The following is a 15,764-nucleotide window of genomic DNA, read 5'->3' on the forward strand; positions in this document are numbered from 1 at the left end:
TTGTCTTTCTACAATGCAGTTGTAAAATATAATTCTAAATTTTTTTGGTGGAGGAAGGGGCCAATGAAAACATAAGTTCCTAAGGCCCACAAAAGTTACCATGCAGCCCTGTCTGGTCTTGATTATTATGGGCCTTCTATGGGAACTGAAGAGTTTGGATTAATTCTAGGAGCATCAAGGAGCTAATAGATTTTAATAACCACAGTCAGCCCTGTCATTTATGAAGATGCCTCTGTCAGCAGTTTGGATGAGATTATTTCCAGTTTAATGTGGTTATGTTAATAAAAATTGTTTTAGTGTTATTATAACCAAATATCACCTGTTTAAAATGAGGAGAGCAACTTTTTTTTAAGATTTTTGTCTTAGTACTATACCTGGTTAAGAATGTCCCTTAAAAGAGCTAATTGACCATACTTGACTGATCAAACTTTGTCTAGCTGTTGACAAATTTAGAACACTTACATGTAAATGATCAGTCCTCTGTATGTGATCTGTGACAATATAATGCTAGGCTATACTGTTTCTTAGTTTAGTCTTAGTTTCATCCTGTTTTTTCCTATATTATTTATGAATAATTCAAAACTTTGTTTTTGTTTGTAGTTTGAATGTTTGAAGTATGAATCTTTGTGTTGTATGTACTTTATATGTAGAAATTGATTTGGTTTTAATCTCTAATTGGTAAAGTTTGCAAATTAGGGCATAATCTAAGGAAATATTAGTATTAAATATGTAAGATAATGTAGTAAATATAATTAATTTTTTCTTTAAAGGAATTTGAATATGTGATTACATGTGGTAAAAATATGGTAGAATCAGGGCAGGTGGATGGCTCAGTGGTTGGAACGCAAGCTCTGAACAACAGGTTGCCCGTTCAATTCCCACATGGGCCAGTGAGCTGCGCCCTCCGCAACTAGAGTAAAGACAACGAGCTGCCGCTGAGCTGCTGGAGGGGTGGCCGGATGGCTCAGTTGATTAGCGCATGAGCGCTCAACAACAAGGTTGCCAGTTCAATTCCCATATGGGATGGTGGGCTGTGCCCCCTGAAACTAAGATTGTAAACAGCGACTGCACTTGGAGCTGAGTTGTGCCCTCCACAACTAGATTGAAGGACAACAACTTGGAGCTGATGGGCCCTGGAGACACACACTGTTCCCCAATATTCCCCAACAGGGATAAAAAATGGTATAATCACAATTAGGCTAATATCCTAGAATTAGTTTTTATAAATAGGCTATATTATATTTTCTGGCCATTTAATTGATATTAGTAAATACTGTCTAGAAGAGTAGCTGGAGTGGTTTTAAATTGTAGAAATCAAGTCACATTTATTTTTCAGTAATTATTATCTGTGATTACTGAATTCAGTAATTACTATGTCCAAACAGACTATGTATAAGATGTTTGAGGAGTAGAAATCTGTATTACCTACTTGTGAACATGCTATCTACCTAGCCCAATACTGTGAGGTGCTTTCTGTTATAATAAATATGACAGGTCTATGAGTATTAAATGGTTTTGGGTACACATTTATTGGCTCTTTCATTTCTTCTCTAGAATTTGGTCTTAGTTTTGTAGGTTCAGAAACATTATTTTAATAAATCATCTCCAGTGCAAAGGGGCTAGTGAATTAGCTATACTACCGTGTTTCCCCCAAAATAAGACCTAGCTGGACAATCAGCTCTAATCCATCTTTTGGAGTAAAAATTAATATAAGACCTGGTCTTATGTTAGATAAGACCCATTCTTTTTTCTTTCTTTCTTTTTTTTTTTTTTTTAAGATTTTATTGGGGAAGGGGAACAGGACTTTATTGGGGAACAGTGTGTACTTCCAGGACTTGTTTTTTTTTTTCTTCCCAAGTCAAGTTGTTGTCCTTTCAGTCTTAGTTGTGGAGGATGCAGCTTAGCTCCAGGTCCAGTTGCCGTTGCTAGTTGCAGGGGGTGCAGCCCACCATCCCTTGAGGGAGTCGAACCGGCAACCTTGTGGTTGAGAGCCCGGGCTCCAACCAACTGAGCCATCCGGGAGGCAGCTCAGCTCAAGGTGCCGTGTTCAAACTTAGTTGCAGGGGGCGGAGCCCACCATCCCTTGTGGGATGCAAGGAGTTGAACCGGCAACCTGTGGTTGAGAGCCCATTGGCCCATGTGGGAATCCAACCGACAGCCTTCGGAGTTAGGAGCTCGGAGCTCCAACCGCCTGAGCTACCAGGCCGCCTGAAGACCCAGTCTTATATTGTAGTAAAATAAGACCCGGTCTTATATTAATTTTTCCTCCAAAAGACACATTAGAGCTGATTGTCTGGTTAGGTCTTATTTTCCGGGAAACACGGTAAATAAGATACACACCCAAAATGAAGAAATAAATCAGAAGCCCATGAGGAATATATTGACCAAGTATGTTATACGATTATTATGGCTAGTCAAACACATTAGGAAAGTCTACTTTAAGAAACAAAGATCAGCTGTTGCTTTTGATAACCTTTTACTTCTTTCTTATTCTCAGCAATATTGGTAAATATTTGTTAGTTGAAAAAGTATGTGGCAAATGTTCTCTTAAAATTAGTTAAATTAGATTATGTATACGGAGAAAGATTGACATTGAAAGTACACAGTGTAATCAAGAAATACAGTGAATGGTTAAATAAAAAAATTTGTTATGGTAATAGACACATTATCATTAATCCCCCTCAAAATACTCCTCCTCACTTTGAACACTCTTATCCCATCGTTCTTGCCACTTTCTGAAGCAGTTTTAGGAGCCTCTTTCGTGAATGTCTTTCGAGAGCCTCTTTAGCTGTGCTGTTGTGGCTGCCTTGATGTCCTGAATAGATTCAAAATGTTTACCTTTCATGGTCATTTTGATTTTGGGGAAGAGCCAAAAGTCGCAGGGTGCCAGATCCTTTGAATAAGGTGGATGAGGACACACCGTAGTGTTTTTATTTGACAGAAATTGCCGTACCAGCAGCAATGTGTGACATGGAGCATTGTCCTGATGGAGGATGAAACCGTTTGCCAATTTCATGTTAATGTGTTGTTTGTGATGCATGATTTATGGCACACCTTAAAACACACCTTCTCTCAACTGTAGCTCACACCCGACTGACTACATTGAACAACTTGACACTTGTCACATACTGTTACTAAGGTTTGACAGCCCACTTCCTGTATTGAAGACCCCATCCTTTCCATTGGATGGCATTTTTCAGCAGCATTCACCGTATTTTATGATCACAATGGAAAGGCTACGTGTTACGCATTGCTTCTGGTATGACAATTTCTGTCAAATAAAAACTACGGTGTGTCCTCATCCACCTTATTCACTGGACTTGGCACCGTGTGACTTTTGGCTCTTCCCCAAAGTCAAAATGACCACGAAAGCTAAACATTTTGAATCAATTCTGGACACCGAGGCAGCTACAACAGCACAACTAAAAACATTCATGAAACAGAACTTCTAGAACTGCTTCAGAAAGTGGCAAGAACAATGGGATGTGTTTGAAGCAAGAGGGGGTATTTTGAGGGGGATTCATGACAATGTGTCTTTTACTATAATAATTATTTTTTTATTTAAACATTCACCGTATTGTTTGATCACACCTCATACATTGGGTTGTCCCTGTACTATAAGGGATTATTGAGCATTTCTTCTTCTGGCCATTATATTGATATTTTTATAACAGAAAGTCATTTTCTTTTTCCCCACTTACAGCTTTAGTTTTTAAAAACAGGTTTATTACGATATAATTTATCTACCATGAAATTCACTCATTTTAAGTGAACAGTTTTTTTTTGTAAATTTACAGTTGTGCAACCATTACCACAATCTAATTTTAGAACATTGCCATCCCCCCCAAAGGAAACCATGTATCCACTTATAGTCACTAAGGATGAGGACATCCTTAATTTACGGGGCCTAATGTGTGTTTAGCTTTGTACAACTGAGTGTAAAATATAATAAAAGTGAGTACTGTAGAATTTCCCCAAATTATCTAGCCCTGTATGTTTGTTAGTTTGTTTTGGAGGTTTGATAATTTAGAGCATGGACATTTTTATGATGTTACTTCTTTATTTGGACATGAAATTATTTAATAGGAGAAAGAGTGGTAAGAATAATTTGTGTAAGAGGGGAATTGCTTTTGGGAAATGAATATTCAAGTTTGCTTCTTTTTTGGAGGTTACAAATTAATTAATGAAGAGAAAGAAGTTACTGAATAAATACAAAATCACAAATTTATTTGAGCCTTTTTAGGGATTTAGTAGGGAAATTTACAATACCTTTCAAATTAACTCTTAAGATTTTATCAATAATGTTTTACAAAGATTATCGTAAAATTAATTTGTTATTCTTTTATTTTTTTATTTTAGCTTCTCAGAATCAAGAACGTCTATGTGCGTTTAAAGATCCTTATCAGCAAGACCTTGGGATAGGTGAGAGTCGAATTTCTCATGAAAATGGAACAATACTATGTTCAAAAGGTAGCACCTGCTATGGCCTCTGGGAGAAATCAAAAGGGGACATAAATCTTGTAAAACAAGGCAAGTAATACTTTTTCTACATGAAATAACTTTGTATTTCGTGGAACTGAAGTTTATCTAAAAAAAGACATGGTGGAAATTACAACCTTCTCCTGGAAAACCGTACATTTAAAAATATCTATATAATCACCCACAAACACCGAATTTGTAAAGGGTAATTGATTTTTAGCTTATGTTAATAATATCTTTCTTAGTGTAATGTTACTAATGCATCCTTATTGTATGAAGTTTAGAAAATACAGAAACTAAGAAAAAGAAATGTCTGCAATTCCATACTCTTGAAAACTTTTTACTATATTAGTTTATTCGCTTCAGATGTGTTTGCTATGTACCTCTGTGTTTATAGGTGTGTGTACTTTTTTTTCCCAAAATTAGGGTAATACTGTATAAACAATTTTATACCTAATTTTTTCTATTTTAAATTATATCATGAACATTTCCCCATGTCTTTATTATATTTTGAAAACATTCTTATCCTCTGCACAGTATTTTGTTGTATATACATATCATGATTTACTTACACATTAGTCTGTTGTTGAACATTGTGTGTGTTGTTTTCTGATTCTCACTGTAATAAATAATGTTTCAGTATAGATCTTTTTTACATAAATCTTTGTTTTTATCTGATTATTTCTTTGGAATAGATTCTTCAAGTTAGAATTATTAGATTATAAAACATGAATATTTTAAAGTCTCTTCATAAAAACTGCCATGTGCCTTTCTAGAAGAGCTATATACACTTACATTTCCTCCAGCAGTGTATGAGGGTGTTACTGAATCCTTGTTACAACTGTATAATGTTATTTTTTGAACCTAGAACAATTTCATAGATATAGAAATGACATCTTACTGTTGTTTTAATAATAATTCTTCTATTAATGATGAAGTTAAACATTTTGTTTGTGGCTTCTTTCCCCTATGAAATGCCTGTTTATACTTTGCCATTTTTCTTTTATTTAAAAAATGTATATTTCCTATTGGTTTGCAAATGTGTTAGAACTTATGTGTACACTCTCTGTCACATAGATTGCAATTATTCCTTAGTTTGTTGTTTTCCTTTTAGTTTTGTTTATAGTATTGACTCCTAATTTATTTAGATTCATATCAATTTGTAGGATGTTGGTCTCACATTGGAGATCCCCAGGAGTGTCACTATGAAGAATGTGTAGTAACCACCACCCCTCCCTCAATTCAGAATGGAACATACCGCTTCTGCTGCTGTAGCACAGACTTGTGTAATGTCAACTTCACTGAGAATTTTCCACCTCCAGATACAACACCACTCAGTAAGTAGTTAAAGTAACTCGTAATTTTTTTCTCCAAAGATTTGCAAAATTAAAAATAATATAAGAACATTCAGGTTTGGCAGGAATGAGAAGGAGAGTTCCAGCATCATGAGACTACATCTAGCCAACACCTGAAATCCAAAAGAGGTGCACCAGGATTTGCAAGGTATTCATATATTACCAAGTGAATGTAAATCAAAATACTATATTTTCCAACCCCCATGGAGGGGAATTTGGCAATACCAAGAAAACTACACTTGTTTTTACTCTTTTATCCAGCACTTCAGTTATAGGAGTTTATCTTGATGCTACACCTCCAACAGTATGAAAATACATATGCATCCATTGCAGTATTATTTGTAACTGCATACTATTTGAAACTACCTAAATGTCCAAGAAAAGGAAGTTAATTGAAATAAACTATAGTACATGTATGTAATGGAGTAGTAACTATACAGCTGTAAGAAGAAAAATGAGTAAGATCTCTCTGAACTGATATGGAGTGATTTCTAGAGGTGATGTTAGATAACTAAAAAGCATATATAGTGTGCTATCTTTTGTTAAGGAAACTTATCTAAAAAAAATCAAAGAAAGTATAAACCAGAAAATAATGAAGTTGATTCCTTATAATTCATAGAGGGAATGGAGTGGAAAGGATATAGGAAGGAGCAACAGTCCACTGAGTATATATATAGCCTTTTGCATGTAGTTTTGACTTTTGGAATCATGATCCTGTTATACACATGCAGAAAGAAAAATTAAATAAATAAGGCTGGGAAGGAGTGAAAAAAACCAAAACTAAAAGCAAACTGAAATAAATGAGCCCAATTGTATTTCATATAAATATCGTAATCACACTTAAGGGAAAAAGACAGAACTAATCTAAGGATTTTACAAACACAGTATTTGATTACGTATACATACTCTTTTGGGTGAGATGGGATGTAAGATGTGGGGGGAGAATCGTGAACAAATACTGAACTCTTTTTAGAAGGTTTGTTTTTTTAGTAGTGTAGACAAAACAATTCTGAAACAACTATAGGTGTATTGTATTATAGGATTAAGAAAATGAATATATGTGTTGATGATATTGGGAACCAGTGTTCGTACTGAAGGAATAGGAACACAATTATGTATGGGGGAAGGCAAGAGAATCTTAATGTGAATAGATTGTAATTCAAGGTATCGGTATGGACTTATGACTTTAAAAATATACATATGTGTGTATTATATATATATGTGTGTATGTGTGTGTGTGTGTGTATGTACGTATTTGTGTTTATATACATCTGAAATATACTTACATATATTCCTTAGCTCTTTTTGTTGAAAAGCATAAGAAGCAAAAGCACCCCAGTAGCAATGAGCATACGTGACACCCAAATTTAGTCTCTGATACTACTCCCTACTCAAAAGAATTTGAACTCATTGGAAAAATGACTTATTCTAGGACTGGAGCAGGATAGATTCAAGATAAGAACTGAAACATCTCTTAACACTAGAAAGTAAGGGAAAAAATGTCTCAAAATAGGATGGAAACTTGTTACTAGGACATAGGAGCCAGCTTGAATGAACTCTCACTGGCTAATTCAAGACAATTTGAGTGCTAAAAAATGACAGTAATAAATTGTAAATGATTGGAGGGAAAATGAATTCATGAGTCTGTACTGATAGCAGAGAAGGGAGAAGAAAGAGCATTTGTGTAAAGTAGAATCAGTTGGCCAAATGCCAACTGATAAATGTAGGCGTGCAGCAGTTGGAAAGTTATTATTCTGCAGCCATCACTATAAGGATTGGATCAGGCAAGAATCATCAAAGGATCCTAAATCTGGGGCAGTTTCAGTAAAGAGCCCCAGGATATTTGCATTGTTCTAAAGTGTCTTCCACATATTGCAAGGGAACAATTAGTAATTATAAAGTGAGGAAACTGGGCAGCACCTTGACCAGGTGTTGAGGAGCATTACTCATGGTGGGCAGATGGACATGATACCCTGAGGAGGACACAGTATCACTAATGTAGTACTGTATTTCAGCCAAGAATGCATATCCTGAATCTAATCATGAGGGAACATGAGACAAACCTTAAATTAGGAATGTTCTAGTACATAAAGAGGATTTGTATTCTTCAAAAATATCAATGTCATATAAGAAAAAGAAACTGTGGGAATGATCTAGATTAAAGAAGGCTAAAAATACTTCACAGCTAAGCAGTACCTAAACTCCTACACTGGATACAAAAAAATGTGATAAAGGATATTTTTAGGCCAGTTGGCAAAATAGGTGATTAAACAATGTTAAATTTACTGAAGCTGATAACAGTACTGTGGTTAAATAACAGAATATCCGTATTCTTAGGAAATACTCTAAGAAGTTTTTAGAAATAAAGGACCATGATATATGTATATGACTGTCCCTGAAATGGTTCAAAAATTATGTGCATGAGTGCATGTATGCACAAGTGTGCGTGCGCGTGTGTATGTGTAGAAAGAATGATAAAGCAAATTGGGTTAAATGGTAACAATAAGTGAATCTGGGTAAAGGTATATGGGTATTCTTTATACTGTTCTTATTCTTGCAGCTCTTCTGTAAGTTTTAAATTATTTCCAAATAAAAAGTTTTAAAAATTAAAAAATATGTTGTTTTATTGAAATGGAGCACTTCTCAAGAATTCTCGCTCTGTCAACAGATTTTATCAGTCCATACTTCAGTTTTGGATTATTTTGTTTGATTTGTTGATTAAACATTAAACTGAAAGCAGTAGAAAGTATTTTCATGTAGTCTTTCTGTCTACTCAAGGTCATTAGCTTTTGTGAGGAATTATACTGAATTGGCTGTTTCACAAACAAGCAAAGAAAACAAGATCTCTAATTTTCACTGTACATCTATCTAGATGAAAGAGAAGTGAATTTGTGCATAACTTCTCAAAGATCTTTAAAGCTGCATTTCAGATTGTTACCTGGATCTTGGTCTACTGGGATCTTTTGAACCAAAAGCAGTATTGCCCACTAGGAATCAGTCATGTTATCACAATAAAAAGGGAAAGTGTTTTAAGTGAAGTGCCCTGATTTGGGAACATTAACCCAATTTATGTATTTTGTTTTTCAAACAACAAAGTTAAGTAAATTTGAAATTAGCAAGAAAGATGAATATTGGCTTTCGCATTCAAGAAAAATAACCCCTATTATATAGAATGTCAAACAGTTAGTTTGTAAATGCTAGGTGTTTAACCAAAACAAAAATAGTTGTAGGTGTTGAAGTTTAAATAAATTAATTAAAATATAAAATTAGGAAACAGAACTTTTTGTTCATGGTCATATAATAGTACATCAAGTAGAAGTTTGGTGATGGTGATTTTTTTCTCCTTAAATTTTTTTATTATAAAAATACCATTTACTATTTAACTTAAATATTTGTCAAATAAAATAATGTACTTATGTTTAAAAATTAAGAGAAACATCGCAGCAAACTTATTAAAGATAGATAAGGGGGTGTGGGGTAACTGTTGATGGGAGAGGTTATATGTTATACTGAAGAATATATTTGAGTATTACTTGTATAAGTGGAAAGGAGAAAAATAATCTTTAATAATCTTTACCTATATACAACCACTTTTAATATTTTGACTGTTTCTAGTATTTTTTCTTTAATTTTTATATAGTTGTATGGGTGATATAAATGCATTTTTGATTCTGCTTTTTTGTTTAACATAAATAATAAGGATTTTCCAGGTTATTCCATGTTTCATAACCGTCAGTTTTAATAGTTGTACGAGATGTGATCGAAAATACAGTGAATGTTTAAATAAAAAAAATGTATTACAGTAAAAGACACTTTGCCATTAATCCCCCTGAAAAATAACCCCCTTCACTTTGAATACACTTAATCCATCGTTCTTGCCACTTTCTGAAGCAGTTCTGGAAGTCCTCTTTTGTGAGTGTCTTTACTTCATCCTCCATCGTGACAGTGCTCCATGTCACAGATCACTTCTGGTACGGCAATTTCTGTCAGGTAAAAAAACATTCTGGTGTGTCCTCATCCACCTTATTCACCAGATCTGGCACCGTGCAACTTCTGGCTCTTTCCCAAAGTCAAAATGACCATGAAAGGAAAATGTTTTAAATCGATTCAGGATATCTAGGCAGCCACAACAGTGCAACTAAAGACACTCTAAACTTTGTCACATCTGTAAACTTTGATGATGTCTCCTTATTATTTAGGTAGTTCAGTCAAAAATAGAGCCCTCTGTCCTAATGAGTAACCATGCTACTCAGAAGGATGAGTTATTTGGGTGGTTGTCTTTCTCTAGCAGATTTGACTTATAGCTTATCTTCCTTTAACTTTTTGCCTCTCATTGTATTGGTAGACAGTACATGTCAAGTGTTAATACTTTGGGCCCCCAACAAAATTTTTTTTAAATTATTTGAAATTTACAAAAACTCCTCTATATCCTTTATCCTATATTCATCAGTTGTTGACATTTTGCTATATTTGCCTTATTATTCTCCCTCTCTATATATACATATACAGATTACTATTTTTTTGTGAAATCTTTTGCAAATAAGTTTCAGATATACCTAAATTTTCATATATTTTGCAATTGTTTCTTTGTTTCTTCTAATAGACTCTAATGTCTTTGGTGATAGGGACTTATTGTTAATGCCCCTTTGTCTCCACAGTGACTAGTGCAGTGTCAGGCACATAGTGGAAGTGTAGGAAATACGTGCTGAATGAATAATTTGATAGCCAAAGGGATATGTGCTAATGTCTCAGTTCTGACATACAGTCATGCGCCACCTACCAATGGGGATATGTTCTGAGAAATGTGTCATTAGGTGGTTTTTGTCATTGTGTGAACATCGTAGAGGGTACTTACTGACACAAACCTAGATGGTATAGCCTGCAACACACTTGGACTATATGGGATAGCCTGTTGCTCCTAGGCTACAAGCCTGTACAGCGTGTTACTGTACTGACTACTGTAGGCCATTGTGACCCAGTGGTAAGCATTTGTATCTAAACACGGAAAAGGTACAGTAAAAGTATAGTATAAAAGATTTAAAAAGTGGTATACCTATATAAGGCATTTACCATGAATGCAGCTTGCAGGACTGGAAGTGGCTCTGGGTGAGTCAGTGAGTGATTGGTGAGTGAATGCGAAGGCTTAGGACTATTGTACAGTACTGCAGATTTATAACCACTGTACACTGAGGCGACGCTAAATTTATAAAAGAACACGAGCTTAAATCAAGCACAAGAGAAATGATGCAGTCAAGAGACACGCATGGTAAATAGGTGTATAAGGCTGCTGCACACTTTTTTATAGTGAAATTTTTTTTATAAGTAGAAAAAGTACACTCTAAAATAACAATTAAAAACATAGTATTGTAAATACATAAACCAGTAACATAGTATTTATCATTATCAAGTATTATGTACTGTACATAATTTTATGTGCTGTATACTTTTATTACTGGCAGCACAGTAGGTTTGTTTAGACCAGCATCACCACAGACATGTGAGTCATACGTTGTGCTGTGATGTTTTGACGGCTAAGATGTCACTAAGTGATAGGAAGTTTTAAGCTCTATTATAATCTTAGGGGACCACCATCGTTTATTCTGTCCATTGTTGACCCAAACATCATTATGCAGCACATGACTGTATTGTCAAATGTTTGAAAGGAATGAGATTTGTTTCTTTTTTTAATATGGTCAAATATGAATTTAATGGATGCATTCATTAATGGACAAGGTGTTCATTGAAAAGTGGTTGCTACTTTCAGTTAAAAGCACAAAGGTAGCAAAGTAGTTCATGGGATAGCAAGAGCAGAAAAAAACAAAAATAATTGTTAACTCCCTTATTGTTACATTCATCATAGTGAAAGTGCAAAAAAGCCATAGTCGTTCCTGTTCTTTTACTTTCCCAAAAATAAAACATCAGATTTTCATTTTTAAAGTAATGCAGGAATATAGAAAACTTTTCCCAAGTTGATGCTATTACATGATCTTACTTTCAAAGAAGCTTACTTGAAAAGTACAATTGTAGTGTGTTTTCCTACTGATAAAGAAAATGGTGAACGAGTTGGTTATGGCTTTTTGAAAGGCCACATAGTGAGGTTATGCTCTCGGGAACAACAGAAGGTACTTAATGTTCTCTATTAATCTTACTCATTTCTTTTTAGATTGTTTTCAGCTGAGCAATTTACTTCCTGACATCAAACCATTCATTGTTGTTACTGGAATTATATCTGTCTCATCAAATATGCATTTACACAATATCCTCAACCACATTCGCTTGCCTTCTTACAGCTATAGCTTGTACGTTGAGTATGGTTAGAACCAGCAGTGGTAAAGGAATGTATGGATGACTGAGAATAACAACATATAGCTCTCTTTCCTCAGAAAAATCTTGTTTTTTCCCACCGTCAGTTGCAGGTGAAGACCAGTAGGTACTTAGCGATAGAAACTAAAATGTATGATAGCAGTGAATCTTGAAGAATATAATGTGAGGGATGGGTTGTCAGGGAAAAATCTGACAAACTAAAAACCATATGACCATAAATGAATTTCTGTATTTTGCTGAGCTACAGAGTCTCTCATTATAATCATTCAAGGATTACTTTGATGTAGAGTTAGGGGATTTCAGAAAGATTACTTCCCTCTAATTCTTATTTTTTTTTTTAAAAATTACAGATTTTGTGTAGTCTTATAAAACTGCTTTTACATAGTATTTTGGAGGCAATGAGATAGGGCACAAATAAGTGAAATCTGTGCAGACTGTTCATTCTGGAAAGAAAATTTAGCAGAATGGGAAGCCTACTGATGCTTTTCATTGAGACATGAATGAAATGTTTTAAAATAATTAAATAGTTAATTATTAATGCTGGGAAAAGGGATGTGAACATTGTTACAGGCCATAAAAATTAAAGTTCTGTTCAGACTACAGATCACCAATGATTTCTGGCCAGTAAGGACATGAGCCCTCTGTTCTCAAAAAACACCCTTTTCCTTCCAATCCCAGCATCTGAAGTATAGCATACATGTCGTGTTCTTCCATGAAGAAGAATTGTTACCTTTAAAAAAAAAAGAAAAGAAAGAAAGGAAAGGAAAAAGAATTGATATTTAGAAATCCATGTCAGTTATTTTGCTGTAACCCCTGATCTGAGGTTGCCATCAGAGGCCAATAGCATGTGTTCAACTAGAAACACATTATTATTAGATAGTTCTCCAAGACAAACTGGCTAAAGATGAGATTTATGGGTTGATAACTCATATTCTAGGTCTTTGTACCTCAATTATTATTTTTTCTGTTCTATTGGCGAGTCTATATTTCAGTAGTTTGTCTCTTTATATGGGGATAGGTACCATATTTGATTCTTTCATTATATGGAAACCTTATAAAATACTTGCCAGTAGTTCTGTGCCTGTTTAGTACATAGTTGTAAGTAGACCTGGCTCTGGACAGAATTATGGAATTGAGAAAGATTAGGTACTTCCTTTGAGAGCTTATTTTTTGAGGCTCTCTATTTTTTCTTAGGAAACTCTCCCTCTGTTGTACCCAATATGATGCGTTAACTTTTTCAGGCACTGTCGTTCCTTTCACTATCAACAAAAGCTGTTCTTAGTTCTATTTCCCTCTGGCCTTAAGATATTAGTGTTAGATTAATATTTAATGTGTCTTGCTTTTAAGATTTGTAGAGAATTTATTCCAGATGGGATAAATCTAGCTGTGAAATTTTAATTCACTTTACCAGGATTATAGTTATTAGACAGACTGAGCAGTCTTTTCAGTAAACATAAAGGGAATTCAGATATGTAATGTATAGTGAAATTGAAACTAGCTAAATAACATTTTTGAGTACACACTATGTGCCAGCAGTGTTTTAAGTGCTCTATCTGTATTAAACCTTTGCATTTAACCCTTACAGAAACTTGAAATGGTTGCTGTCATATTCTTAGTTTACATTGACAACACCGAGGCACAGATAATGTAATTTACCAAGTCACTTATCTAATAAGCAGTAGAGCCAAGATTGAAACTTAGGTGTTTTGCCTCCAGAGAGTGTGTTATTAACCATTACTTTCTATTGGTTTTACCCACTACTTTCTATACTCAATTTTTATTAAGTGTTACTCTCTATACTGAAACGGGGCCTATTTATATTTGTTTGTTTGTTCATTTGAGAGGGGGAAAGAAAATATTTTTTTGAAAATACTTGATCATATTTCCTAAAATTCAAGAACCCCTTCATGATTTTTTTCATAGCATCTGTATACCACTAAGTACATATTGCAGATGTTTTCTATATTCGCATGAAACATCATTATTTAATATTTTTGTTCTAATCATTTAAAAAATGTATTTTGAAGGGAAACTTTTCATCACTACTGTAAATGTAAAGCCAGTATCATAAGTAGAGGGTAACTTTAAAATTTTTTTATTTAAAAATAAGTTAAGTAGAAAACAAAACCAAATTATTTACTAATTAGATATTGTTCCCAAATTGTCTGATACTTGAAGCTTGCTTTCTCTGTTAAAAGAAGAGGATAGCAAGTGTTTGAGATACACTGTTACCAAGTTGAGATTTTCTTATTTAAAAAGCAGACAAGGAAAACTAACTTTCACTAATACATGTCCACATACTATCTAAAACCCAAAGTCTGACACTTCGGGAAAGTGAAATATACGGAGAGTGCCAAAAAAATGTATACAAATTTTAAGAAAGGAAAACTGTATTAAAATTGTAATACTCAATATATACCGAAAACAGAAGATGAATACAAGTTACGTTTGACTTCTGCAATTACAAGACGTGCTCAAAGTGGTCTCCATCAGCATCCAGACACTTTTGATTACGGTGAACTACTGCTTGAGCAATGTTGACCAAAGTGTCTACTTGTATACATTTTTTTTGCCATGCCTGGTATTATTCTGAGTCTCTTCCAGTCTTGAGAACTTGGCAGTATCTTCTTTGTTTAAAAAGAATGTTAGTTTTTAAATAAATGAATTTCTATCTACCATATTCTTTCACTGTCTTATAAGATTAATTCATCCTAATGTGTTTGTAAATTCCTAGAGTTTGAAAGAAGTGTATAATTATTGCAATGTTTGGACACTTATTTTATAACAATTTCTTAATAAGATTTCTGGAGTTGGTATAATTAATCTCCGTAACTATGAATAAATCATTATTAGTAGAAAAGCAGGCAAAAATTAATCATTTAAAAATATTAAACCTAATTCATTGTATATAGTGTAGGAAGCTCTTACATGAATGTCAGAATGCAAGAATACTTTTATTTACAGTATTCATTAGGTTGATGGTTGGATCAAGTTGATGAGAAAGATTGAATTGCATCTAGAACTAGGTTTAAGAAATCACATTCTAATTTATACTGTGCTGTTAAGATTAGAAATTCTAATTTCAGTATCTGGCAGCAAATGTCTTTATCTCATACCAAGCTAGAAAAGAAAACCTACATTCAAAGAAGCTGACATTGGCATAGAGCCACAGGTAGGTTTTTAGCTATTGTGAATTTATTGTGATTTTTCAGTTTTTACTGCTTCTGTGATAGCATTAAAGTAATTGAATAAACAGAAAATGGGACATAAGGATGACTAAAAAGTCTTTGCTTAGTATTAATATTTCATGAAGCATTTTAGCAAGAGGCAAAACGAATTTGTTGTTCCTTATAAAGTTATTTAAAATATTAGAGGAGAAGGAACGGCACAAGTGAAATAGAGAAAAGTATGTATCCTTTAGAAAATATTAATTCTTTAATAGTAACAAGATTCTATTTACACATGTTATGTGGTGATGGTCAGATAGTTTTCACTCTGAAGCTTTGCTAGCTCTGCCCTACGAAATGTCAATCCCACTCTATACTTACCTGCTTTGCCCCTATTTTCTCAAGAAAGTAGTCCCTCTTCATGTTGGTGTTTTTAAAA

General features: G+C 34.0%; 1 protein-coding gene across 2 annotated transcripts in view; it reads left to right on the forward strand.

The window, feature by feature from the left end:
- BMPR2 (bone morphogenetic protein receptor type 2) overlaps positions 1-15,764 on the forward strand; it is a 135,228-nt gene that overhangs the window by 65,906 nt on the left and 53,558 nt on the right. For both annotated transcript variants that reach the window (XM_019726836.2, XM_074340314.1), the window contains 2 exons: positions 4,360-4,530; positions 5,646-5,816. In XM_019726836.2, the coding sequence (XP_019582395.2) occupies positions 4,360-4,530; positions 5,646-5,816 (342 nt within the window). The remainder of the gene's footprint in view (positions 1-4,359; positions 4,531-5,645; positions 5,817-15,764) is intronic.

This window comes from Rhinolophus sinicus, linkage group LG01, assembly GCF_036562045.2.
Source record: "Rhinolophus sinicus isolate RSC01 linkage group LG01, ASM3656204v1, whole genome shotgun sequence".
Classification (NCBI taxonomy): domain Eukaryota; kingdom Metazoa; phylum Chordata; class Mammalia; order Chiroptera; family Rhinolophidae; genus Rhinolophus; species Rhinolophus sinicus.